At 42.9% G+C, this 23644-nt stretch overlaps 7 protein-coding genes across 9 annotated transcripts in view; 4 read left to right on the top strand and 3 right to left on the bottom strand.

The window, feature by feature from the left end:
* Ino80 (chromatin-remodeling ATPase INO80) overlaps positions 1–4095 on the bottom strand; it is a 42667-nt gene extending 38572 nt beyond the window's left edge. Inside the window, exons 1-7 of one of the 2 annotated variants that reach the window (XM_070280983.1) lie at positions 3716–4095; positions 3463–3656; positions 1219–3407; positions 1029–1169; positions 776–968; positions 373–713; positions 51–312 (exon numbers count right to left, since the gene is read on the bottom strand). In XM_070280983.1, the coding sequence (XP_070137084.1) occupies positions 51–312; positions 373–713; positions 776–968; positions 1029–1169; positions 1219–3407; positions 3463–3656; positions 3716–4004 (3609 nt within the window). In that variant the 5' untranslated portion in view covers positions 4005–4095. The remainder of the gene's footprint in view (positions 1–50; positions 313–372; positions 714–775; positions 969–1028; positions 1170–1218; positions 3408–3462; positions 3657–3715) is intronic. The other variant, XM_017247811.3, reaches the window with a different exon arrangement.
* A 203-nt stretch (positions 4096–4298) lies between these two features.
* LOC108129979 (uncharacterized) lies at positions 4299–6521 on the bottom strand. The gene is made up of 6 exons (XM_017248305.3): positions 6285–6521; positions 6128–6228; positions 5935–6069; positions 5091–5575; positions 4923–5012; positions 4299–4856 (listed from the first exon to the last, which is right to left on the bottom strand). The coding sequence occupies exons 1-6, from the start codon at positions 6377–6379 to the stop codon at positions 4434–4436; spliced, it is 1329 nt and encodes a 442-aa protein (XP_017103794.2). The 5' UTR covers positions 6380–6521; the 3' UTR covers positions 4299–4433.
* Positions 6522–6569: 48 nt separating this feature from the next.
* Aptx (aprataxin) lies at positions 6570–9504 on the top strand. 2 transcript variants are annotated; one of them, XM_070281696.1, is made up of 5 exons: positions 6586–6803; positions 6861–7086; positions 7182–7356; positions 7464–7653; positions 7855–9504. In XM_070281696.1, the coding sequence occupies exons 1-5, from the start codon at positions 6651–6653 to the stop codon at positions 9172–9174; spliced, it is 2064 nt and encodes a 687-aa protein (XP_070137797.1). In that variant the 5' UTR covers positions 6586–6650; the 3' UTR covers positions 9175–9504. The 2 variants fall into 2 exon arrangements, with proteins under 2 accessions (XP_070137798.1, XP_070137797.1); XM_070281697.1 differs by lacking the exons at positions 7182–7356; positions 7855–9504 and having other exon boundaries at positions 6570–6803; positions 7464–7647.
* Positions 9505–11359: 1855 nt separating this feature from the next.
* Rpn5 (regulatory particle non-ATPase 5) lies at positions 11360–13546 on the top strand. The gene is made up of 4 exons (XM_017247244.3): positions 11360–11659; positions 11732–12789; positions 12857–13013; positions 13075–13546. Exons 2-4 carry the CDS (start codon positions 11738–11740, stop codon positions 13375–13377), a joined length of 1512 nt encoding a protein of 503 aa, XP_017102733.1. The 5' UTR covers positions 11360–11659; positions 11732–11737; the 3' UTR covers positions 13378–13546.
* A 344-nt stretch (positions 13547–13890) lies between these two features.
* Hpf1 (Histone PARylation factor 1) lies at positions 13891–15396 on the top strand. Its single transcript, XM_017248416.3, has one exon. It carries the CDS (start codon positions 14001–14003, stop codon positions 15324–15326), a length of 1326 nt encoding a protein of 441 aa, XP_017103905.2. The 5' UTR covers positions 13891–14000; the 3' UTR covers positions 15327–15396.
* PSMG1 (Proteasome assembly chaperone 1) lies at positions 15324–16314 on the bottom strand. The gene is made up of 3 exons (XM_017248417.3): positions 16131–16314; positions 15652–16079; positions 15324–15589 (listed from the first exon to the last, which is right to left on the bottom strand). Exons 1-3 carry the CDS (start codon positions 16229–16231, stop codon positions 15411–15413), a joined length of 708 nt encoding a protein of 235 aa, XP_017103906.2. The 5' UTR covers positions 16232–16314; the 3' UTR covers positions 15324–15410.
* Positions 16315–16446: 132 nt separating this feature from the next.
* Positions 16447–20602, top strand: LOC108129889 (zinc finger protein 800). The gene is made up of 5 exons (XM_017248179.3): positions 16447–16893; positions 16997–17143; positions 17227–17689; positions 17751–17898; positions 18222–20602. Exons 1-5 carry the CDS (start codon positions 16735–16737, stop codon positions 20254–20256), a joined length of 2952 nt encoding a protein of 983 aa, XP_017103668.2. The 5' UTR covers positions 16447–16734; the 3' UTR covers positions 20257–20602.
* The last annotated feature ends 3042 nt before the right edge of the window (positions 20603–23644 follow it).

The raw sequence follows: 23644 nt of genomic DNA, 5'->3' as shown, positions 1-23644 counted from the left end.
GAAGTAACGATTTTTAAACAAAATTTAAATAAATCTTTCATTAAGCTCACCTCCAGCAAGTCGATCATCTTAGTCATCTGTGAGTAGATGAGCACGCGGTGGCCATTAGCTTTAAGACGGGTTAGCAGTGTATCCAAAACGAAAAGCTTTCCGGCATCGGTGATCAACGTCTCCTTGTCCGGCACCACAATCGAGGACCAGCCACCATTTGGCTTACACAGAGCCAAGCCGCTGGAAAAGAGCTCCCTGCCATCACTGTTTTCGCACTGTTGGTGGCGGATCTGAGTCCAGGCGGCAGAACGACTTTCGCAACTGTGAAGTAAAGGATAGTTTTACACCAAAGACTACAAGACTTAAGCACAGAAATCTTACTACAAATGCCTGTTTACGGCGTGTACTTTTTGGCCCAAATCATAGAGAAGGCGCGGCATCGATAGAGGCTCGCACTTGTAGCTCCTCGGCTTTCGTGGTCGATGGGGAAATTCTGGCAGAAGCAGAAGCTTGGTCACCTTAACATCACTCTTGGTGTTGGATTTCGTTTGCACTTCCACCGATTCCATCTCGAGCTCCTGCTTGGAATCTTCGGAATACTTATCGATTAGACTTGTCCTTTGCGTTAGAACCTTGGAGCGAATCACCCGATGCTCAATGGTCTCCTGCATGTTGTAGGTGAAATAATTTCCAAAAGCATATACACTGCTTTCGTTAGCGGTCTACCAAGAGAGAATTGTGTTTTCAATATTTTTATTTCGAAAAAATAAAGTTCTACAATTACCATGGCTGTGAAAACAAAGTTTCGCAAGACACAGCTCGGAAGCATATAGTCGGGAATCAGTTTGTTTTCCAGCATCGGTTCCAGGAGTTGATATCTGGTTGTTATCCAGGAGCTAGCGCGGTTCTTTCTCCACCATTCCCGACGGTAAGCCAGAAGCGGATACTTCTCAAGGATAACACGGTAATGTAAAAGGCTGCAATCGAAATTAAAATAAAAATAGCAATAAAGAATGATTTATTGTCAAAATACTCACAAAGTAATCAGTCCATTGAGCGTGACATCCACCATATCTCCAACTGATAGATCACAGAAGCGTGTAAATCCAAAGGCGCTGTCCACATTGACGTCCTCCCAAAGAGACCTCTGCATGTACTCCGATTTAAAGATGTTGAAACTATAAAGAATTGAATAAATTTGCAAAATTTTAAATCGCATTCCCCTACCGATTGTACAGCAGGTGCCGTCGACTTGGCAGGGCTCTGTGGAGCAGTCCTTCCTCGTACACTAGTCTAGGTATTACATACTCCGAACATCGCATGAAGAACGGACTCCTTGCGTCCCTTCTCTCAAACAACTCCGGATGGTTGCACACTTTTCGGAACTGCATGACCAGGTTCATTAGGTTCGAAGCAGACGAGGAGGATGAGGGAGCGGAGGATCCGCTGGTCAAATGCAGGAGATCCTCAATCCTAATCTTTTGCTTCAGTGCCCTGTAGAGTAGCTTCTGGCGAATGGTCAGGGGGCAGTATACCATTATTTCAATCTTGTCCGACAACTCATTCTCCACGTCCTTCTTAATGCGCCGCAACATGAAGGGCTTGAGGATCATGTGCAGCCTAGAAATTTGCTTCTCATCGATACCCGTCTTGTTCTCAGCATGCGATTCAATATCTTTGGAGAACCACTCGTTGAACTCATCGTGCGAATCGAACAGGGTGGGCATGATGAAGTGCAGCAAAGCCCAGAGCTCAGCCATGCTGTTTTGGATGGGAGTGCCACTGAGAAGTAGTCGATTCCTACAGCTGAACCCAAGAAGTAACTTCCACCGCTGCGATGCCGCACTTTTGATGGCCTGTGCCTCGTCCAACACCATGTACTGCCACTTGATACGGTTGAAGTACTTGTAATCGCTAACCACCAGCTGGTAGGAAGTGATGACTACATGGAAGCTGGCGTCCCGAGTGTGCAGGTGTTTTTGGTCCCAAAACTGACGTAGAATTTTTCTTTCTCCCGGCGAACCCCAATAGGGCACCACATTGAAGTCAGGAACGAATCGGGACATCTCCTGCTGCCAGTTGTGGAGCGTGGAGGCGGGTGAGATCACCAGAAACGGCCCCCACACTCCGTAGTGTTCCGCTATGTGGCAAAGGAACGCTATGGATTGGACAGTCTTGCCCAAACCCATTTCATCTGCCAGAATGCCACTAATTCCCTGATCATAGATGTTGGCCAACCAAGTCATGCCTTTGATTTGATACCCCTTGAGGGTTCCTTTAAACATCTTTGGTTGTGGCAAATCTTTCATCTCCTGGCGGGGAGTGGCATTGGTTTTGTCCTCGCCTTCCTGCTCCTCCGGTTCTTCCGACTCTTCAGGCTCTTCATCCGGCTCTTCCTTCTTAACAACCACATCAAATGCTTTGGTTTTATCCAAATCCCTCTTCATGGCAGCCTCGGCATGCTCTTGGGCCAACAGCTTCATCTCCCCTGCATCGTAGTCATCTTGCACCGATAACCTGGCATTTGTCTCTTCGTCCAACTGACTAAGAATACGTAATTGATCTTCCTCGCTACCTTGACCCAATTTTTTCGACATGAAATGGGCATACAGTTCGGTTTGGGTGATCAGGAAGTTTAGCTTTCGCTGCTGACGCTTCACTTCGATTAGTTCCACGTCCTGTTTCCGCTGCTCCTCCGCTTCACGTTCCTGCTTGCGCCTCTGATCTCGCTCCACTCGCTCATACCGTTTCCAGTATGTAAGCATTTCCCTGGTGAGACGCTTTGCCCGCCACACAGTCTCCTTCATTATCCTTTGCGAGTTAAGGGCACGCTGCCGCACCACTTTAGCACACATTCCAGCTACCCTCTTGCAATTGGCCAGCATTTCTTTGTGGTTGTTGCTCTTGATGCGCTGGAGCCTACCAGATTCCTTCTTCGACATAATCTGCCAAATGCGACGACGGCGTGCGGCCAGTGCTGCGGGATTCTTCCGCTTGCGTCGCACTTTTGTCACCTGTCCCTCCACGCCTCCAACGACATCCACTTCCTCTTCGATTTCTTCTTCCTCTGGGTAATCTAGGGCCAAACTAGCGAGCTCCCGTTTATAGTCCACCTCACCGCCGTCTTCATCTTCGTCATCGTTAGTGGGCAGTGTGTCGCCGAAGGTATATCTTCCGAGTTCCGAGGGCGGAACCTCGCCGGATTCAGGCGATCCCAGAATGTCCCGCTTCTTGCGACCACGTCTTCTTTGTTTGGGCGGCTTGGGACCAGCCTGAGCTTCGGCCAGGCGAGCCATCAGGATCTCCTGCTTAGTGCGCCGTCGTCGCTTGCGCACCCCGGCAGTAGCTTGTTGGCGCTCGGCGAAGACGTCATGGTTAGACAACAGGCCACTGGAGTAGTAGGCGAACTGCGCGTTCTGTGGATAACACTTTGAAACTATCCTTAACGTTTCTTACTTTTAGTTTACTCACTGTGGCCTTTTTGTAGTAGTTCTTCCGCTGGCGCTGCTCCCTTATGTGCTCTCGGAGCATTTGATGGACATATTCATCCTCGGTTATGCTTGGATCATCGCTTTCGGTGTCACTCAGCAACAAGTCGTACAACCACTCCCGATCGCTGGTCAAATCGTTGAAGTTGTATAACTGAGCCTTAACACTTTGTCGCTCTGTAGAGTACAATGTCAATAGGGGCTTTATTCATTTCTGCATGAGATTCGGAACTCACCCTCCTTGCTTCCTAACAGATGCTTCTTGCTGCTATGCAACTGCCTCGTTTTGACAATTCCAACCATAGACGAGTCATCGGAATCTACCGGCTCCTCTTTTTTTATTTCCAACTCCTCGCCGCTGTCCTCGCTGCTCAAGGGTTTCCTTAAAGCTTGTTTGGCCATTTCCATGAAGGGTCGCATATTGAGAGCCGCTTCCAGCCGCTGTATGTGCAGAGGCTCCGCTATGGCCCGAGGACGTTGCCCGGGTACCGTCGCGTTTCCGGGCTTGGTGTCCATGCCGGCCATTCTGTTAAGCCCGTGTTAATCTGATTTTACACTATATTTTCACGTAATTGCAAATTCGTCCGGCACGCGTAAAGGTAAACAACAGTATGACCGTCGCTGGTGCACGCGGAAAATACCAGCATGGAAGCTTCAAATACCAAAGAAATACTAAACTAGAATGGAGGCTACAAAAACATAGAATTTGAAATTCTAGAAACATAGAAAGATTTGAATTTATTAAATCCGCTTTAAAATAAGGATGTTATGTATTACATAAATTAGTTAACATAATAATATCATAAAATAAATTAACTCTAAATCAGAATCGTTTGTTTTATTTGTGTCAAAAATAAAAAAGAATTCAATTTTTTAAACAAGGGAATAAAGATATACTTAATAGTATACACCTATAAAATATCATATTCCAACTATAGTTTAATTTTCGCTCCTTTATAAAGTGCAAACAGTGAAAATACCTTTGCAGACCTTGCACTTTTCACATGAGATCATTTTGTCGCTTGAGTTTAGAAGCAGAAATTGGCGCTTTACCTTCTGAAGAATTTGAAAATGATGTGCTTTTATAAATTCGTATGACTTTTCGCGATAGTCGGTCAAAACAATCATTAACAAACGGGTCAGCACAAATTCAGTGGAAATAAAGAATTTTACCGACTCTGGCAGCTCATTCAACATTTCGTTTAGAAAAGTTCCAGTCAGTTTCAAGATGAAATTAAAAAGTTTTGGAGTTGCAGTCTTTGAGAAGACGCGAACTTTCTCTGGGAATGACTCGGCATTGGCCACGTACTTGAAGATAGCATCCCCATAATCATTAAGATTGAAGGACGTCTTTTGCATTTCTCCGTCCATAGCATCCTGGAAAGCCAGAGACTCGTGAGTGGGTATGGGTATGAAATATAATGATTCATGAGATTAGCTTACAATTACAATGTCCACGATGCCATTTGCAACACGTGTACCGGAAAGTGCCATCGAAGTTATGGTTCTTCCCTTGTCCGTCCATTGGGAGAACTTTAAATATATGACATATAAAAGTAGTGTCAGTCTTAATGTCCATTTTTCAAAATAGTTGCATTGTTATTAACTCACGGCTTTTGTGATCCCGGCAGCAGCTATACCGACGATACCACATATTGCAGTCAACCAGTGCCTGCGTGCCTCTTGGTCGGTCAAATTGATCAACTGCTCGTGTGTGGAGCGATCCACTAGTGCCATAATTGACCGGGTCGTAGCATATGCGGCAATGGCAAGACTCACAAATCCGAAAATGCCCATCACTACAGCCGTGAAGGGAAAACCACACACTGCCACAATTGAGACTCCCGCACAGGCAAGCCCTCCAATCGCAAAACTCTTATCAAGGACTTGAAGAGTTTTGCTACCAGCGCTACCCGCCGGTGTTTGAAACTTGTCCAGGCGCAACTCTCCTCCCACCAACTGGTATATTCCGGATTTTGGGACCACCATGGTACCGGGAGGTAACACATTGGTATCCACATAATGTTTCCAATTTTGGTAGACGCGAGCGTTTTCGTCAACAAACAAATTGCAGCAGTTGGAGCTGCCTTTTCCACCTTGAAGAAAAAGGAATTTTATTAGCTTTACAAAATGGGAAAAATATTTTCACTATTAGGGTGAAGAATATCTGTTCATATCATACATTAAGTTAAATCAATGATAGAGTGTTAGAATTACGGCGGGTATGGAGAGAAAATAAAAATGTTAAGCGCCTAATCTACAAGTAGTCGAAGAATTCTCGGAATACATCGAAACTTTTATTTTCTCATTTGGAAGAATATCCGACTATGGAAGAATATCTGTTCAAATCATAAATTTAGTTAAAAAGTCAGTGGTAAATGGTTCTAACCATAAGGGCGGGTCCATAAATCGGAAATTGAGATAGAAAAGATTTGAGGAAAATAAATAAACTTACTCATGCAGCGGCGGGCTATGATCACTGGGTGACAGGAGAAATTCGTACTTTCCTCAGCGGCATCAAAATGTTCTTCCTCTGGGACCACAACCACACAAATTATGGCTGTCAGCGATTGTCCGTTTGTATATTTTCCTTAACATAAAATACATAAAGCTAATAATCAAATGATAAAAAAATTGCAAATTCTTACGTTGATTCCACACAGCTGAAAACATGGAGTCACGAATTTTTTGGACACTCGATAATTTTTCAATTTTTCTCTTCAGCAAATATGGTTGATCCTCAGGGACCCTTCATTTCGATGGAAAATATATTATACTTTTTAAAAACTTCGTTTTTATACTTACAAATCCCAGACTATTTCCTCCTTGTAGCCAAGAGATTTCGCAAAATAATTCTGCAATTCTTTAACGGTAATCCTTTCATTATGAATCAGGGCCATTTTGCAAAGAAATTGTTCAAAGCGTCAATTTTGTACTTTATTCTTAGAAGAAGCGCAAATGAAAGCGAATTCCGGGCAAATTGTCCAGTGTAACCAGGTACTGGGACGAATTTCGGTAAACTTGCACAGTGTGACCAGGTATGGAGAGAAATTCCGACAAAATTTCCCAGTGTGACCAGCTACTGGGGCATCAAAGATGCTACAATTTAATTCTTTTTGTGTTGGTGTTTTGTTATGATTTTTAATTTTTGTAATCTGTTTGCAATTTGTAATGTCGTGGTCAAAAAATTTGGTTAAAGAAATTGTAAACTCCAAGAAACACATTATTTGCACGGAACTAGCCGTAGTCATTGCGGACAAGTTCCCAAAGGCTCGCCATCATTATCTAGTGTTGCCATTGGCCGATATTCCCAGTATATTCGAAGTAAGGAAACCAATCACGCCCTATAAGAACTCTTATATGTAGATCCGTATGTTTCAGTTAAATCGAAGTCATTTGCCATTGTTGGAGGAACTTTTTCTTTTAGCCCACAACGTTGTGGAGGTAAAAGGCGCTCGCTGGGAGGATTTTAAAGTGGGATTTCACGCGGAGCCTAGCATGCAAAGGGTTCACTTGCATGTCATTTCAAAGGATTTTGACTCGCCCTCTTTGAAGACCAAGAAACATTGGAACAGCTTTAACACCGACCTCTTCGTTCCTTTCGAAAGTAAGTATTTTTGGATAAAGTCTTGCCTGACTTTTGCAATAGGAAGTTTTATAGGGTAATGAAAAGTAGCAATCTTCTAATTATTGCATTTTTAGAACTTTTTGCCCAAGTGGAGAAGGACAATTGTTTTACCCGCTTGCCAAAAAGCCTGAAAGATGAGCTGTTAGCCAAGCCGCTGCTTTGTAACCAGTGCCGATTTACACCTACAAATTTACCAACACTTAAAGAACATTTGGCGGAACATTACCAAGAAAAAAAAGCCCAGAACTAGTATGTAACACTGAACCAGTTCGATAAATTTTTTTTAGCAATTGACAGGTCTTCCTTTGCAATTCTTCATTCGTGTAATTCACAAAAAATATTTCGTTTTCTCTAAGCTATTTGGAGCAAGAAATGGGAAAAAACGATTCACTAGATTATTTTCGCGACGAACTGTCGCGAAAATTAAAGGATAAGAAAAATTTTATTATTGAAAGCGATCGAGCGGTGGTAATCAAGGCGGATTTTCCGAAGGCCCAGTATCACTTCCGAGTTGTGGCCAAAGACGAGCTAAGAGATGCTACTAAGGTGCGTTTCTTTTAAGATATAAAATATATATAATATTTGTAGTCTATCAACTAGTATTAATAGTCTTATAAAATTTAAAACACGTAATTTTTTATTATTTTGCGTACGCACAAAAGCCGGTATTCAAAAAAATTAATGAATGGAAAAAAATTACTTTTTGTCGAAAAATCTGAAAAGTATTTATCTATGTTCTCTTTCTAGTTAAATGCGGACCATTTGCCTTTGCTGGATCACTTAATGGACCTGGCCCATCAAATTATCGAGAAGCAGGACCATTTGGAACCGCACCACTTTCGCATTGGCTTTAAAGTTAATACATTCTGGAACCGCCTTAACTTACACGTCCTCTCAGATGACTTCTACTCGGTGGCCATGAAACGTGTTCGTCACTGGAATAGTTTCAACTCTGAGCTATTTATGCCCTTTCATGTGGCCCACATGATGCTAAGCTTGCAGGGCTCCATTGACCCCATTTCGGATGAGAAGTGCAAAGAGCTGCAGAATAAGTTACCATTGCACTGCAACCAATGCGAATTTGAAACCAATTTACTGCTGGATCTCAAGTTTCACCTATATCAGCATTGGCAGGCTAGAGAAAAGGACCGTGAACAAAAGAAAAGCCTCGACAAGATTTTAAGCATGTTGGAGACTTCCAGCATTAGTGATGCCGCATCTGGTAATACTTCTGAAATGGGAAAAGAATTGGTGGAAAGCCCAGATAGACCGTTACCAACGCCACTACGATGCCAAGCCAAGGAGCAGGCAGCTACTGGCTATGCTGAATATGTTGCCGGGCCCCCGGTAAACATGATGAACATTCAAAATCCCAACAACCCTTTCCGGAACACTCCACCGTTGAACATCAAACCATTGGATCCGCCACCACATAATCATTCAAGAAACCACATGACTCATGGTCCTAGGGGGTCCGGCTTTGTTCCACGCATGAATATGGCACGTGGACCTCGGCCCTTCAAAGCCTCTCGGGGTCCTCCAAATCAGGAACGTAACATGCAACCGAGATTCAGAGCACCAATGTACCAGCAGGGTCATCAGCCAAGGGGTCCCAACACCTTCCGGCCGCCACCACCAATAAACCAGCCGGACTATCATCTATTTAGTGGTGGACCTGTTCCAATGTTTGGGTCTCCACGGGGTCCCAACTCCCAACACACACCTACTCAAGCAGGTGCGGTTATCCAAGCTGCTTCTACTGGTCAACATCACGGGGCTAGACCAAAATGGACTCCAAATAGAGGAAATAATACGAATTCAAATCAGGGCAATCCAAGTCAGCAAAACCTTCAGAATTCGAATCGACCAACACGTCCATACAAAAATAATAATAACAACAATAAGAACTCAAATCAACAGCATCGCCAACATCCTAATCAACAATCGAACCAACAAAACCGTCAAATGCAGAACTCTAATAACAATCAACCTATCCAGTTTCAAGGAGCCTCTGGAGCTCAGGGTCAAACAACTTCAAGTCAATCGAATCAAACCAAAAGTGGCTAAAAAGTTGAATATTCTATTTTAATATTGCATTTAAATATAAAATATTTTTCTCAAGCTCTCTGAGCTAAACTTCCTACAACTTGAAACAATTTGGATAACACTAAGAGTTGATATAGTTTTCCATGACATGCAGAGCAGTAAATTTTCCTTAACTCTATAAATATCACATCCAAGAAGGCCAAGAATGTGTTATAAAGTAGTTAGGGTAATAACTACATAGGGAAAAATAATTTTGTTAAAATAAATAATACTAACATATATGAATTTATTATTTTATTTTAAAGAATGCATTTTCATGCATTAAAAATATATAGACATACCTTAACCTTACACTAGTATCATTTGATTTTAATTGGAAATTAATGGGCCTTGGAAATTAATCCCCTATACACGTCTTATCACAGTTATTTAAGGGGTTATATACAGTTGTGACAAATGAAAAAATCGATTTTTTTTTTATTACATATTCTTTAAGTATATTCTATTGGGAATACTCTCACAAAAATTCTTAACGATCGGAGCATTAAAACCGAAGCTGTAACTATTTATAGCGCACTATCTGCATATAAAACTTGAACAAACTTGAAACTTTAAACGCGATTATCTCAGAATCTTTTTTTTGGGAAATTACCTTTGCGGTGGACACGATTACTAAAAAACTACTAATCCGATCAACACCAAATTTTGACCACTTATTTATTATGATATTAGCTAGTCCGTGAACGAGGGATTTTCAATTTTTTTGAAAACTCCTTTTTTAAAGCACAAAAAACGAAAATCTTATACGTTGAAAAAGTACATTTTTTGTTAAAAACGTCGCCATTTTTTTTTTAATCAAAATTTTTAAAAATCCTTCGTTCACGGACTAGACAATACAATTTACTAACTAAACTTTTTTGAATTTTGGATTTCGGATGAACCGTTTTCGAGAAATCTTGTCCACCGCAAGACACCATCGAAAAAAGACGATCCGGGAATTCGGCTATAACATTTTTGTTATGTAATATTTTTTTATGAAAAAATTTAATTAAGTACCCAGAAACATGTACTAAACAACGTCGGTAAAACATTTTTCATAAATATTTTCTATGGTGTCAAAAAAAAATCGATAAAAATCCATATTTTTGCGCGGTACAACTGTATATAACCCCTTAAACAAACACCGAGCCACACATTTCACTGGAAAAAGGAACACCTGCGATACACCAGTAATGCCTCGATATCGTACTGCAAGCAGGCGTACGATTTCAATTACAATTATTTATTAAAAAACAGATTTATAAGTTTAGTTTTATGTACTAATGTACTATGTACTAACTAATGTAATTAGTTTATGTAATTAGATCATTATTTTACGGACATGTTCCTAACGCCATTTGTTTTAAAGGAAATTTGGGTAAAAACGAAAACAAAATTGCAAGCAAAATATATAATTATAAATTAAAAGAGTATAGAAATAGAAATCAACTTGTTTTAAAAGTTGGTTTGTCCTAATAATAAAAATTTAATTTTTTAATAAAAAATAATAATTTAAGAGAACAAAAATTATTCGAAAATTGTTGGGTTCGAAAATTTAAATTCTACATTAAGTTTTTTCGATATATATCCTTGCAATATCCGGTTTTCAGACAAAAATTTACTTTAATCCCAGATCCTTTTCGATGGCGTGCGAGCACATAGCAATCATCTGATCCTTGACGCTTATGAAATTGTGAACTGTTACGGGCTTAGCTTCTGGCCAACCGGCAAGGTCACTGTTGATGGGGCGACAGAACTTTATGCGGAAGTACTGAATTGAAGCACAATTATGTATCAAAATATTTTTTAGATTTTTTGTCCATTTTTGGTGATGGGATCCCTTGAAAACGGGGTTTTCCCCTATATGGCCCACTGTGATGGCTACATCTTCCCCAATTCTTATCCGATTCTTAAGCGGAGTACCTTAAACGATTTCTGGATCGATTCGCCACCATTCTGCATCAAAATCCTGAGAAAAAATATTTTAAAAGCTTCGCGCCATAACCCATCACTAATACCAATCATTCTAGAATGTATCGTATCGATATTATCGATAAACATTTTACAGCATGACCATATGGCTATACATAGTTGATTTATTTTTTAACAATCCCTTTTGAAATTTTCGTTTTATTTTCATATTTTATATGCTACAACAAAAGCTTAATTCTGTTCAATTTTTTTTGGTTGTGACATTTAAAATTCTATCTACATTTACATTTTAAAATCGCTCTGTCCCGCAAGCGTTTTCCAACACTCATACTCACTCGCGCAGCCAACTTAACAAGGCATTTGTAAGCAAAATTTGCGAAGGAATTATTTTTATAAAGAAAACCCGCTTTCGCAAGAAGAAACTTTAAGGGAGGCTTAAGAAGATTTAACCAGTTTGCAAAGAAGCCAGCTCGCAGTCTTTTGCCCAAGAGACCAAGTTGAATCTTATTGTGTACCGAAACGAGACAAATACAAGGTGAGTATAGAAAACTGCATAGTCATAGCGGCAAAAATAAAAAATACTTCTGGTTTATTTTTCTTATTTTAGATAATAATGGATACCTATTTGTTCGATGGCGGCCGCATCACCAAAATGGAGGTGGACTATGAACCGGCTTGCAATGAGAAAATCCCGCTGGCCAAGGAGTTGGCTAAGAAGAACCCCGATGCCTTCCACGAAGCCATCGAAATGATGTTGCAGTTGGAGAAACAGACGCGACTTGGCGCTGACATGGTCTCCTGCTCGCGCGTTCTTGTGGCCATTTGTCAGATTTGTCTTGATGCATCCAACTGGAATGCCCTGAATGAGTACGTTAGCCTGCTGGTGCGTCGGCGATCTCAACTCAAACAGGCCGTTGTAAAAATGATCCAGGAGTGTTGCACTTACGTGGAAAAAACGCCCGACAAAGAGACGAAGCTGAAGTTAATCGACACCCTTCGCTCGGTTACTGAAGGTAAGATCTACGTCGAGATCGAACGTGCACGACTCACTAAGATCTTGGCGGATATCAAGGAGGCCGATGGAGATATCGCCGGAGCGGCCACCGTCATGGAGGAACTCCAGGTGGAAACATACGGCTCGATGGATAAGCGAGAAAAGGTTGAACTCATTCTGGAACAGATGCGCCTGTGCTTGCTAAAGGAGGACTACGTGTCCACCCAAATAATTGCCAAGAAGATCAGCATTAAGTTCTTTGATGACCCAGCGCAACACGATCTCAAGCTTAAGTTCTACAACTTGATGATTCAACTGAACCGGGATACCTCTTTCCTGAATACCTCCCGTCATTACCAGGCCATTGCAGAGCCTCCGCGCAAAAAGACTGGTCTCACACCCGTCGATTCCTCGCTTTCCGCTGACGAGCAAAAGAAGAAACAGGAAGAGGATAAAAAGAAAAAGGAGGAGGACTTGAAAGAAAAGAAAGTGGAGCCCGTCGCTGAGCCTGAGGTGGAGATTGAGTTGACTGAGGCCCAGAAGAAGGAGTTGACGGAAAAGCTAGTCAGTGCCGTGTTGTACTGCGTTCTGGCGCCCTTCGACAATGAACAGAGTGATATGATGGCACATTTATCGAAAAACAAAAAGTTGGAAGATGTTCCAGTGTACAAGTAAGAAGCTTAACACCTACCCCAATCATTCATGGTATAATTATTCATTTTATTAATTAATTTACAGAGAAATTCTGCGTTTGTTTATGTCCAAGGAGCTTATAAACTTTGACACTTTTAACGCTGAATTCGGACAGGTCCTAGCTGAAAACGAGATGTTCAAGGACAGTACAAAGCACGGAAAGAAATGCATCACCGAACTGAAGGATCGTCTTATAGAACATGTAAGCAGATAAAGGAATTTTGCAATTTTTAAACAGTTAACTTGATTATTATTTCCTGCAGAACATTCGAATCATTGCAATGTATTACTCCCGCTTGCATTTGACGCGCATGAGCGAACTGCTTAATCTGCCCAGCAGCCGATGCGAGGAATATCTCTCGAAGCTAGCCAACAGTGACACCATACGGGTGAAGATCGATCGTCCAGCCGGCATAATTTACTTCACCCAAAAGAAGAGTGCATCGGACATTCTCAACAACTGGGCCACCGATGTGAACCAGTTGATGTCCCTGGTAAACAAGACTTGCCACCTAATCAACAAGGAGGAGTGCGTCTACTCGGTCATGTGCGCTGTTGAGGAATAGCCAACATAAGAAAATTTAGTTTTCCCTCTGAAACGCCTGCCTATTCATTCTGTAATTGTAATCGTACTAACCTCCCAAAAAACATAAATACTTCGATTCTCTTCACAAAGTTTGTATTCATTGAATGAACTACAATAATAAAAACAAACCCCGTAATATCCATTTAAAACTGCATTTTCGTAATGTTTTGATTTTTTCCAGCACTCTTCAGGGATTTTGCAACACTTGCAAGCGTTTGTTGCTTCTTCTTCCTCACGCTTGCTTTTCATGGGCGTAGTTTAATTAAATTGAAATAAGGGATGTTAAGAAGAACCATCTGAGGTAAAATGGCCTCATTATTAAAATATAAAGGCCACAAAAGTTTTTATTTAATGAAATATTAAAAAACATCGTTTTATCAAATTTTAAATTCATGAAATATTAAGAAGGCTTTTGTGATTGTTATATATTATATGAAAAATATTTATTAATTTTATTTAAAATAAATATAAACTCTCAAACCTTTTTAAAAAATATCGACATCATCCCTCTAAAATTTTTAACCACGCCACTGAAAGCTTGTTATTCATTGTAATTGTATCATACTGCATGTATTGAAATTGTAAATATTTAAAACTCGCAAAATGCCGAAACAAGACTGCAAATACTGGGAAAAGTGTTATCAGCGAAATCCAGACCATTTGTCAAAATATAATCATCCCCCAAAGGAAGAAAAGGAGGAAAACGGCTCGGATAGCAAAAAAGTGGCGCCAAAAAGAAGTGCATCCTCGCAGTCAGAGGAAAAAGATAAGCCAAACACCAGTAGCTCAAGTGCGGAGAGTGGAAACATAAAGGACATTCAAGAAGAGCCCCGGGGAAGCTATGAATCTGAAACCGCCGAGCTGCATAGAGAGGCCATGAACAATATTGCTGGCAAGAACTATATGGAAATTCTGGAGAAGCGCATCCGATTATCAGTCCAGCAAGAGTACGATAATCTCTGCCAGTCCAATGAATTTATCCGGCACAAGTTCTTGGTTGAAATGCCGCCCGACTTTTACGAATTCTGGAAATTTGTGGGCACCTTAAAGAACGACCAGTCCGAGAAAAACACAGCGGGTCTGGATCATCTGGAAAAAGTATTTCAGTTGCAGCTAGTGGGTCCCTTTGAATTCCTGGCCGGAAAATTTCATGGGGCCAAGATGGGAGAACCTGGAGACTACTTGCGACACTGGCGTTTTTATTACGATCCTCCAGAGTTCCAAACCATTTTCGTGCGCAAGAACACGGGAGTCCACTATGGTTACTGGAGAGATGTGCCACAGGATAAGGATAACCTGTTGATTGCCAGAAACGATTCCACACAAGGATGTGAATTTACGTTCATAGCTGGAAACATTTTCGATGCATTTTTATATTATTTGGAGAATGATTTTGTGGGTACACCGTTCACGGCAAACCAGGTTGCTGGAACAAAGAAATCGGTTCAAAAGTACTTGTCGGATCAGTCCCTCGAATTGCCACAACTGGATCGCCTTCAGAGGGATCGAAACAAGCGTGTGGTGGCCAAAACATTCCATAGAGCTGGAATTGTTGTGCCGCTCGATAAAAAATCCCAAATGGGGTACCGCCCGCTTTCCGTAAGCGATGCTGAATTAAAGAAAATGCTGGCTTTGCTCGAACGCAAGGACATCGATAATGGATCTGCCAAGCAGGCAGTGCTGGAGAAACTTCAGCCGATAGCCAATGCGGCCACCATTGCAGTAGACGAGTCGGATTTTGGAACCGCTCTAGAGTTCGGCATCGACATGTTTAGCAGTGGCCACAAGGAGTTGCACATGCTTGCCTCCTCCTTGTTGGTTCCTGCATATTCAATGCTCTCCCGGCCGCAGTTCATCGCAATAGCCAAGGCGCACATGGAGCAGCGGCGAAGGGAGCTGAACCTCAGCATATTTGAAGTACTAAAGTAATTATATTGAAATATATTTTTATTCCATAACCGCACCATTTTTAAATGAATTAAAGTTATATGGAAACACAGCCAAACCAGTTGTCTACATGTACAGATAAGAGTTCTCCTTTCGGGGCGGGATGTAACTGGATGTGCAGGCCACACCAACGCTCTGCAGAAGCTTAAGAACAGGCTGTGCAGCAGTCGAGTCCAAGGGGATCTTGTCAGTGTAAATAACAAAGGAGCTGATCGGCAGATCCTGCTGATCCCTCCAACTGGCAACTAAAACGATACATTTTTAATGGGCTATAATAAACGATGTATGCATAACTCGTAGGGCGTACCTCCAGCTGCCACACCGGCTATGAAATTTGGAGCTTCTAGTTCAGTTATGCCCTTCTCATTGGCACCCACACCTCTCACGATGGCAATGTCATCGCTGTACAACTGTATCTCCTCGCTTTTGAACTCGACCTTTGGTTTAAGCGTCAGGGTGACCACTTTCTTGGCCACCTTTGCAAAGGGAAGCAGTAGCTCTGTAACTTCTCCGCTCTGGGTAAGGTCATCCTCTAGGATGGCCAAAAGTTGTTTGTTTACAGGATTCCAGTGTAAAGAGGATGTCTTGGCGGGAATGCTGCACACACGTTTAGAATCCTTAGCCAGCACTGAGGTGCCAAAGTGAGAGATTTGAGAGCCTTCGATGACTACCAGAAGATCGCTTTCAAAAGCTGCTTTACTGCCAGCCCATTCGGCCTCGAAATTTAACTCCAATCTGCGAATCTGAGGGATTAATGTATTCAATAAACATTTTAAAATAACTTACTTCTCAGCCGGCGTAATGTTCTCAAATTCATCTTCGTCACAGTCGTCCCAAAAGGCGCGTGACGAAGGAATGTTTAATTCTCCAAATCCTGGACAGCTCATGGTGTTTGTTTTAAATAAATTTACAGGTGAAATTCAAATAAGATCTTGAATCCGGTCACTGTGTTTTGTTCAAGTCATCAAACGTCGGCTCTAGAGATGGTACCGATTTCGATAAATAAAATACGAACAATATTGGTATTTAAATACCATTTGAATGTAGGCAATGTTTTGATAAAATTATTAAATAAAATTATTAAAATTATGATGATCCTTTATTTTTGTCAAAGCGGTGAGATAATATGAAGAAACATCCTCGCGGTATAGCCGATCTGGGCCAGGAACCTTTTAAGGCGTTTCATACTTATTTTGGAAAATACGGTGGTCACACTTCGTCACCAATTCCTGCAACACACAAAAAATGCAAGATGCAGGCGTGAATTCGAATTGGAAAAAATTCTCTGATTACAGCCCCCTGATTAATTGAAAGCCACGCGTTGCCGAAACGGCAGCCCAAGTGCTCTGAGCGAGGATTGTGCCCAAAAACGCGTTCGGAAAGCAACGCCATGCGGAAGCGCAGCTCACGGTGTAACTCTGATACTTTCAAGGAGCACCAGATGGATTCCAACGGTGGTGACGACATCAGCCTGCTGCAGCGACCTTTGCGCACCGCCCACACGGGATTCGAGGAGGCCCGTCGTGCCTATGAGGATGGCACTAGTGAGGTTTGTAGTTTTCTTTAAGTGGAGTACGTGACTCAGCTTGGACCAGCAATGGCGAACGCTCCTTTGCTGGAACCTCTTAACAATTTCTTTCACCTTATTGCAGGTGCGCCAGTTACTCAGTATGGAGTGCAGCTTGATCTACGAGTGTAAGGTGTGCCGGAATATGTTTCGCAGCCTGGCCAATTTCATCAGCCATAAGCGTGTCTTTTGTTGCGTCAGCGCCCGCTTGGCGAATGGTAATGGATACACAGTGAGTGCGCAGTAAAGAACCCTTTTATCCTTATACCCAGCACCAAATGCATGTTTGAAACTCTAACTACACCGCCTTCCTAGGATCTAAACTCGACGATGATAATACAGCCCGGCAGCGGACCTTCTTCACAAGATATAGAAAACATGTTGCGCAGCAGGAGTACAGGTTGCTCGCCAGTGCCGCGTCCTATAAAGGGGGGAGGTGGAGGAATACGCGATCTCAGCGGCGTCATTGAACGTTTGCGTAGGGAGAAAGCTCCAAAGCAAGTTCGAAGAACTTCACCCACAGTCCTGCAACTGGAATCGGTGCCCACCTCCAGTCAGGCCGTTTATCAAACTGTCAAGGTTCAGGACCAGCACGACAGCATACGAACGGAACTGGACGAGGTGCATCGCATGCTTAATCCCAACGACACTGTAGTGGGACCCGATGGAAAAGCCATGAACCCAGTTAAAATAGAACGCCACACTGGCAGCGACTCTGGAGAAACTGGGGAACAGTCAATCAGTGACGAAACGGATACAGGAATCTTTTGCGAAAATTGTGAGTGTGACTATCCAAACAGGCTTTGACATTTGATTGGTGACTTGTCTATTTTTCGCAGGCAATCTGACGTTTCAGACGCACAAAACGCTCGAGCTGCATATTCAAAAGCATCATACGTCCTCAGCATTTGCGTTCCAGTGTCCGGCCTGTTCGCTGACTTTTTTGCAGGCTGCTGCTGTTATTCGACACCTATCCAAGGACCACAAGTATGTAAAGACATGATCGGAGACATTCCTTTTATTTGGGACTTTAAAGAATCAAAATCTTAGACAATAAAAGACATTCCTTTTTGGGAAAAATTTATAATTTTCAAAATTTATTTCTATTCCAAATTGTATTAATTCTTTTGAAAGAGTCTTGGTGTTTATGAAACCAAAACTCTTAACTCATGAAGCTATGAATCCGAGTCGTACTTATTTTTTTGTTGAAAGAACCACTTTTCTTTGAAACTATCTTGTTTATTTTTCATTTATGAATCATAGCCATGGAGTAAACAGAACTATTACTTAGATTCTCGTATTCTTTCTAGAAAACCAACCAGACGCATTCGCATGATGAGGAATACGATCCTCAAGCGCCGCGTTCAGCAAGGCGATGTTCAACCCAAAGGACCTTGCCGTGAACTGAAGCGGCTGAAAATGTCCGATGATGTGGTAGGCTACGAGCCAGAGCCATTAGGTGCTGGTGGTGAGAAGCGGAAAATCATGTCGCTGTGCATGTACTGCGAGAAATCCTTCGAGCGCCGCGCCGCTTTGTCGACCCACTTACTCAATTGCCGGGCGAAACAAGAAGCCAGGCTGGCCAAACCCATAGCCTGCGCGAAAAAGTTGAAAGAATCCAAGAGCAATGACTCCAGTTTGGATGCAGGCGACGAAGATCCCTCAGCCACCATGGATTTGCCTAAAATAGAGATGGATGCAGAAGAGCCTCCTATCGAGAAGTTTGAAAACTTAGCAGAGCCGGCTAATTCGTTTCCCTCTGGCCTGCATACAGTCTCATTGGACAAGCTGCAGATACCCAACGAAAGCGATTCAGCCAGCGATGAGGCCTCCAACAGTGAGGACGAACCGGAAGCCGATGCCGAAGCTCCAGCCGGCCCTGAATCTAATCCCGATGCTGACAATTCCAAGGTGAAGGGGAAAAAGAAGCGCAATGTTCCGGTGGAGAAGCAGTTGCGGTGTCGCTGCAAGATCTGTCACAAACAGTTCAATGCCCTCGGCAACCTGCGTCGTCACATATCCATGTTTCATTACCGCGCCCGCCGCTTCGGCTGCAATTTGTGCGAATATCGTGCTTTTCGGCGCTATGATATTGTAAATCACCTGGGTTTCACTCACAAAATCGAGGGCGATCGCGACAAGCTGACGGAACAGTATGTGTCCACGCACGAGTGCGAGTATTCCCGAGATGATGTCGACGGGGATATAATTCTACTGGATAAGGAGGAAAAAACCTCACCAGAGAACGAGGGCAAGTCTACCACAAAGGCGAACGAGACCAAGCCTCTCGTTAAAACATACGAAAAGCGCTTCAAGAGGGTCAAGACAATTACAGAACCTACTGGGGGAGAGGAAGGACGCATATCTCCTGCCATGGAAATTAAAGAAGAGCCCGTCGACCAGGAGCGGGTAGAACCGCCCCCCCAAGCTTCGAACAAGAAACGTCGCAAGTCGCGCAACCAAATATCGCCTGAATCTGGCGATCATCACCACCCAGAGAAGCGTCCCACCCGCAAACGGGTGAAGGCAGTTAACAAGGACTTTGTCTACGACATGGTTAGCTTCAAACCCGATGCTTCGGGTCAACTGAATCCAGCTGCCCAGGGCGTAGACTCCATGCGGGCCAAACTTCGTCGACACCCTCCCACGACGACGACAAGCGGAAATGAAGAGAACAAGCCCAAACAGTGGGAGGATTACATCACGGAGGCCAAGAGGCCGCTGGTGCTGGGCATCACGCGGCGTATCATGCTGGAGCTGGTGAGTCAAGGCCGCGCCGTGTCCGCCACTTTGCCGGAACTGCCCGCCGAGCGTCCGCAGATTCGGCCACGTCTAGTGTCGCACACCCGCAGCGACGGTGGCCAGCAGCCAGCCCAACCTGTGGAGGCTCCTGCTCCGGAAACAGAAAGCTTCATCGAGAAGATTGCCAAAAGAACGGCGGCAGCTAGCAAGGACTCGGCTGTTGTTAACAACCTGTGGAACAAGGTCAACACGGCGATTGCCCAACAGAATCAGAACCTAAAGGAGGAACCCGGCCAACTACCGAAACGGGAAGTGGAGAAGGAGCAGGTGGCGGAAAATAAACCTACCGAAGTAGAGAGACCAAAAAGCCCCCCGCCCTTGCCGACGCCTTCGCCCTCGCCAGCCCGCCATTGCCCCAACGAACCCATACCTGAAACGTTGGCAACCACTGGGATGGAATGCCTGGACGGCAAGGGCAGTCAAGCGGGAGCTCCGACAACGTTTCCGGCCCTGCCCAAGCCGCCATCCGTTCTGCAGGCAGCTGCCAATGGAACCATCCAGCTAACGCTGGACAGTCTGCTACGAGCTGCTCTGCAGAACTAAACTAAACGGAACCGGAAATGGAAGCCACCACAATCTCTGTCATCATTTTTCCAACGTTCGCCTTTTCCTTTCTAATGAATTTTCGTCGAACTTTTGGCTGGTTGGCTGGTCGCTTTCTGGTCTCCCGTTTGAAGGTAATTCACTAGTGTCCTTATTCTAGCTGTAAAACCAACTAAATAGGAACTAAATCAAACCAAGAATCCCTAGATGATAGAAACGCTTTTGAGTATTACGCGGTAAACAAAAACAACCAAAACAAATTGAAAAATCGTAGCATAATTTTCGGCTATTAGCAAATCTTTGTTGTTTGTGTGAATTGAGAAAAAAGTAATAAGATTTTTTAAAATGTTATAGTTAATAATACTGTATATGTACCTAATTTTATAAATCCACATAAAAATAAGTCGCAAGTGTATGCGGGGTTATATGCGGTATGTGCTGCAGACTGTACTGTCATCGAACAAGTATAGGGGTTACGACTATATTTAAATTCTAACAAAATAAGTTTGTTTTTTTTTTATAAACTACTCATTCCCATTTATTGTATAAAATTATTTAATATATTATTTTGTAATTCCTATGCTCGAATCATTCGCACTGGATTAGGCACACCCTCTATTTTAAGTATATGTATGGGTATATGTATAGATGGAGATGAGATGGGTCTTGGATATTACGTTTGTTGACGCCTAATCTTGCCATCTATCATACGAATCTATCGCACCCCCCACCTATCGTCCCACTACCATCTAATTAGCATTATTATATTCGGGAACACAACAGCTGAGTTTGAGCCAAGAACACATCCAACGACGGACGACTTCTGCATGATGCTGCATAAATTTGTTTTGGAAAATGTTAATTGCAAACTAAGCGAAAGTCAGCCGAAACTCAGCCGGGAGTACAAGACAGTCTGCTGTACATACCACCCCAACCCCATACCCCAGATACATGTTTGTATATGTATTTTATACATACGCACTGTTGACTTGGCAAATATTTTGCCAGAAAGCAACAGAAGCTACAAAAAAAATTAAGAACAAAAGGGAACGAAGCTCTCACACAAACATTCAAATAAAAAAAAAAAAAAAACAAAAAAAATGTAAGAGTCCTGATCTACTCAAGTAGTTCAATGTATTTATATATCATTGTATTGTACAAGGTAGAGCCTTAAATCAAATCACCAAATGATAATAAATCCTACCATAATCACCGACAAAAACAAGCTGAGAAAGTGTATTGATTACAGGCCAGGCCAACAAGTGTCCAATTTCCAGTGGCCAGGGCACCTGGTTTTTTGGGTGCCCCAGATGAGGAGCCAAGCAGTCCAGTGAATTGGAGCAGGTCTCAGATATGTACCCATAGGATGCCTCGGCCATTACTTGCTGCAGATGCTCGACAATAGAAATTGTGTCACGGTCAGGAGTCCACGCCCAGGACATGGGGATTTTGGACTGAGCGTAGGGATGGCTTTGAGGGCATAGGGTGTATGGTGTGGCACGGATGGTGGAAAACCGAAACCGGGCCACACTTTAAAGCTAAGCGTGTGCGTATCTGTGCGGGAATATAGAGAGCATGGTGGCCCAAAAGAGTGAGATGGGGCATGCGGATGGGGCAACCAGAGACAGAGAGAGAGCGAGTGCTGGCGAAGCGCAACTGTGTGTAATTGGAAACCGAAAGTGAAAACGCCCAGGCCTTGAAAGACTCAACTGGGGCCGCACAGATATGAACTCGAAATTTATTTATCAAGAGGTGCCATGCCACACCACCCTCAAGCCATGTAAACTCATTGCTTTTCAATTTGATGATTTTTATGGAAAAAGCAGGATGTTTTTGGGGGGAAAATTGTTCTTGTCCTTGTCCCAAAGTCCTTGTTAAATATATTTGAAGTTTATGCATGTCATAAGGATAAACTATCAATATAAAAGGTTCTTAAACCTTCAATTTCAACTTAAATTTAAATAAAATGTTTAGAAGAAAAAAGTCGAATTTATAGAAATTTCATTAGTGCTGAGGTCTGAACTGAAAGGACGCCATCAGCGACATCAAATTAATGCCACTTACAAAGGCATTACGTTCGAATAGAGCTCCGAGCACCCCCATAGCCGAAAGCGAGGGCGACGGCAATGTCAATACCAAGTCCTACACCAATACCTCTCTGTAGTGAGACCCAGACTCAGACCCAGGCCAAGCCCACTTTGCTGAGTAAATTTGTGCTGCATAAACTGATTAAGTGATTTTAGGTTCATGTCCAGGTTGTTGTTGATGTTGAGGTTCAGGTTCAGGCAGGAGGCACATGCAAAGGCGCTAGGCATCCGGCATCCACATTCAACTCCGAACATCAACAATACACCGCTGGGAACAGCCAGCTGACATGGAAGAGCAAGGGCTGGGTGATGGGGAGGAGGGACAAAAACACACACACACCATATAGTATATGCGTAAGTGGCAGGTGGTACTGGCACTGGGACTACTGTGTTGTAAAGAGATCCCTTTATGCAGGGTCATAAACGCGTTTTCCTCATAGAAAGTGCAATTGCAAAGGAAACCCGGGAAACGGGGAACTCGGAAATGGAGATGCCAGGAACTGAGATTGCTTTTAAGGAGCTTATGCCTTATGGTCAATAAAGACCAACTCACTCTCGTGCAAACAGCAGTTGCCATTTATTGTGCAACGCAAAATGATATGATTTTCTGTTCTTCCTGTACTGGGTACTGGCTGGGGATAGTGGTGGTGGTGCTGGTGGACAAAGTGATTTGCTGCTGGCGGTGCAAGCAAAAGTATCAGTAGTGCTATTGACAATTTAATTAAAAAATTAATTGACAATCCGGCGACTGTCATCCGGACCTCTTCATAGCCTCCAGTGATTTTCCATTGCCTCAAAAGCAGTCACCAAGTGTATCCTCTGTGCTTAAAGTGGTTCCTGGAAACGATAAATGTTGCATCGATTACATTAAATATTTAAAGTGGTATTCAAAAGGATTTCCAACCAACTTTAATAGCCATAATATCAATAACTCATCATAATATATCTAAAATTTTGAAACTATTTTGAAACAAAAATAACTCATACGCCCTGGGGACCACAGCAGCTCGACTCCCCATTGGGCGCTACTTAAAATCAAATTAAGTTAATTAAATCGACTTCGTGCAGCTCGGATATCTTTCAATTTGGGTCACACAGCCACTTGCATGGAGCAGCCAGCTACCCAAGGGATCGGATTGGAAGGAAATGTGGGGCTAAACAGGACGCCTCACAATTTTCCCACGAGTTTTCCAGTAGCAACAGCTGCGTCCTGTAAATTCTTTTCCTTCCTTCTGCTTTTTTTTTTTTTTTTGGGACTCAGCAAGTGTTCAAAGTGTACTAAGTACTGTTTATTTACTTGC

Source organism: Drosophila bipectinata, chromosome 3R, assembly GCF_030179905.1.
Source record: "Drosophila bipectinata strain 14024-0381.07 chromosome 3R, DbipHiC1v2, whole genome shotgun sequence".
NCBI lineage: Eukaryota > Metazoa > Arthropoda > Insecta > Diptera > Drosophilidae > Drosophila > Drosophila bipectinata.
This window is presented reverse-complemented; position numbering and strand designations above follow the sequence as displayed.

Excerpts from the sequence above, each read along its gene's own strand:
- Hpf1 (XM_017248416.3), top strand. The coding sequence starts at position 14,001 with ATGCCGAAACAAGACTGCAAATACTGGGAAAAGTGTTATCAGCGAAAT.
- LOC108129979 (XM_017248305.3), bottom strand. The coding sequence starts at position 6,379 with ATGGCCCTGATTCATAATGAAAGGATTACCGTTAAAGAATTGCAGAAT. Across the intron at positions 6,070-6,127 it reads TTCAGCTGTGTGGAATCAAC|GAAAATATACAAACGGACAA; the intron begins GTAAGAATTTGC and ends TTTTATGTTAAG. Across the intron at positions 4,857-4,922 it reads GCATCGTGGACATTGTAATT|GATGCTATGGACGGAGAAAT; the intron begins GTAAGCTAATCT and ends CTGGCTTTCCAG.
- Aptx (XM_070281696.1), top strand. The coding sequence starts at position 6,651 with ATGTCGTGGTCAAAAAATTTGGTTAAAGAAATTGTAAACTCCAAGAAA. Across the intron at positions 6,804-6,860 it reads ATATTCCCAGTATATTCGAA|TTAAATCGAAGTCATTTGCC; the intron begins GTAAGGAAACCA and ends CGTATGTTTCAG. Across the intron at positions 7,654-7,854 it reads AGCTAAGAGATGCTACTAAG|TTAAATGCGGACCATTTGCC; the intron begins GTGCGTTTCTTT and ends TTCTCTTTCTAG.
- Rpn5 (XM_017247244.3), top strand. The coding sequence starts at position 11,738 with ATGGATACCTATTTGTTCGATGGCGGCCGCATCACCAAAATGGAGGTG. Across the intron at positions 12,790-12,856 it reads GAAGATGTTCCAGTGTACAA|AGAAATTCTGCGTTTGTTTA; the intron begins GTAAGAAGCTTA and ends ATTAATTTACAG. Across the intron at positions 13,014-13,074 it reads AGGATCGTCTTATAGAACAT|AACATTCGAATCATTGCAAT; the intron begins GTAAGCAGATAA and ends TATTTCCTGCAG.
- PSMG1 (XM_017248417.3), bottom strand. The coding sequence starts at position 16,231 with ATGAGCTGTCCAGGATTTGGAGAATTAAACATTCCTTCGTCACGCGCC. Across the intron at positions 16,080-16,130 it reads AACATTACGCCGGCTGAGAA|ATTGGAGTTAAATTTCGAGG; the intron begins GTAAGTTATTTT and ends TCAGATTCGCAG. Across the intron at positions 15,590-15,651 it reads AGCCGGTGTGGCAGCTGGAG|TTGCCAGTTGGAGGGATCAG; the intron begins GTACGCCCTACG and ends GTATCGTTTTAG.
- LOC108129889 (XM_017248179.3), top strand. The coding sequence starts at position 16,735 with ATGCGGAAGCGCAGCTCACGGTGTAACTCTGATACTTTCAAGGAGCAC. Across the intron at positions 17,144-17,226 it reads CGAATGGTAATGGATACACA|GATCTAAACTCGACGATGAT; the intron begins GTGAGTGCGCAG and ends CCGCCTTCCTAG. Across the intron at positions 17,899-18,221 it reads CACCTATCCAAGGACCACAA|AAAACCAACCAGACGCATTC; the intron begins GTATGTAAAGAC and ends TATTCTTTCTAG.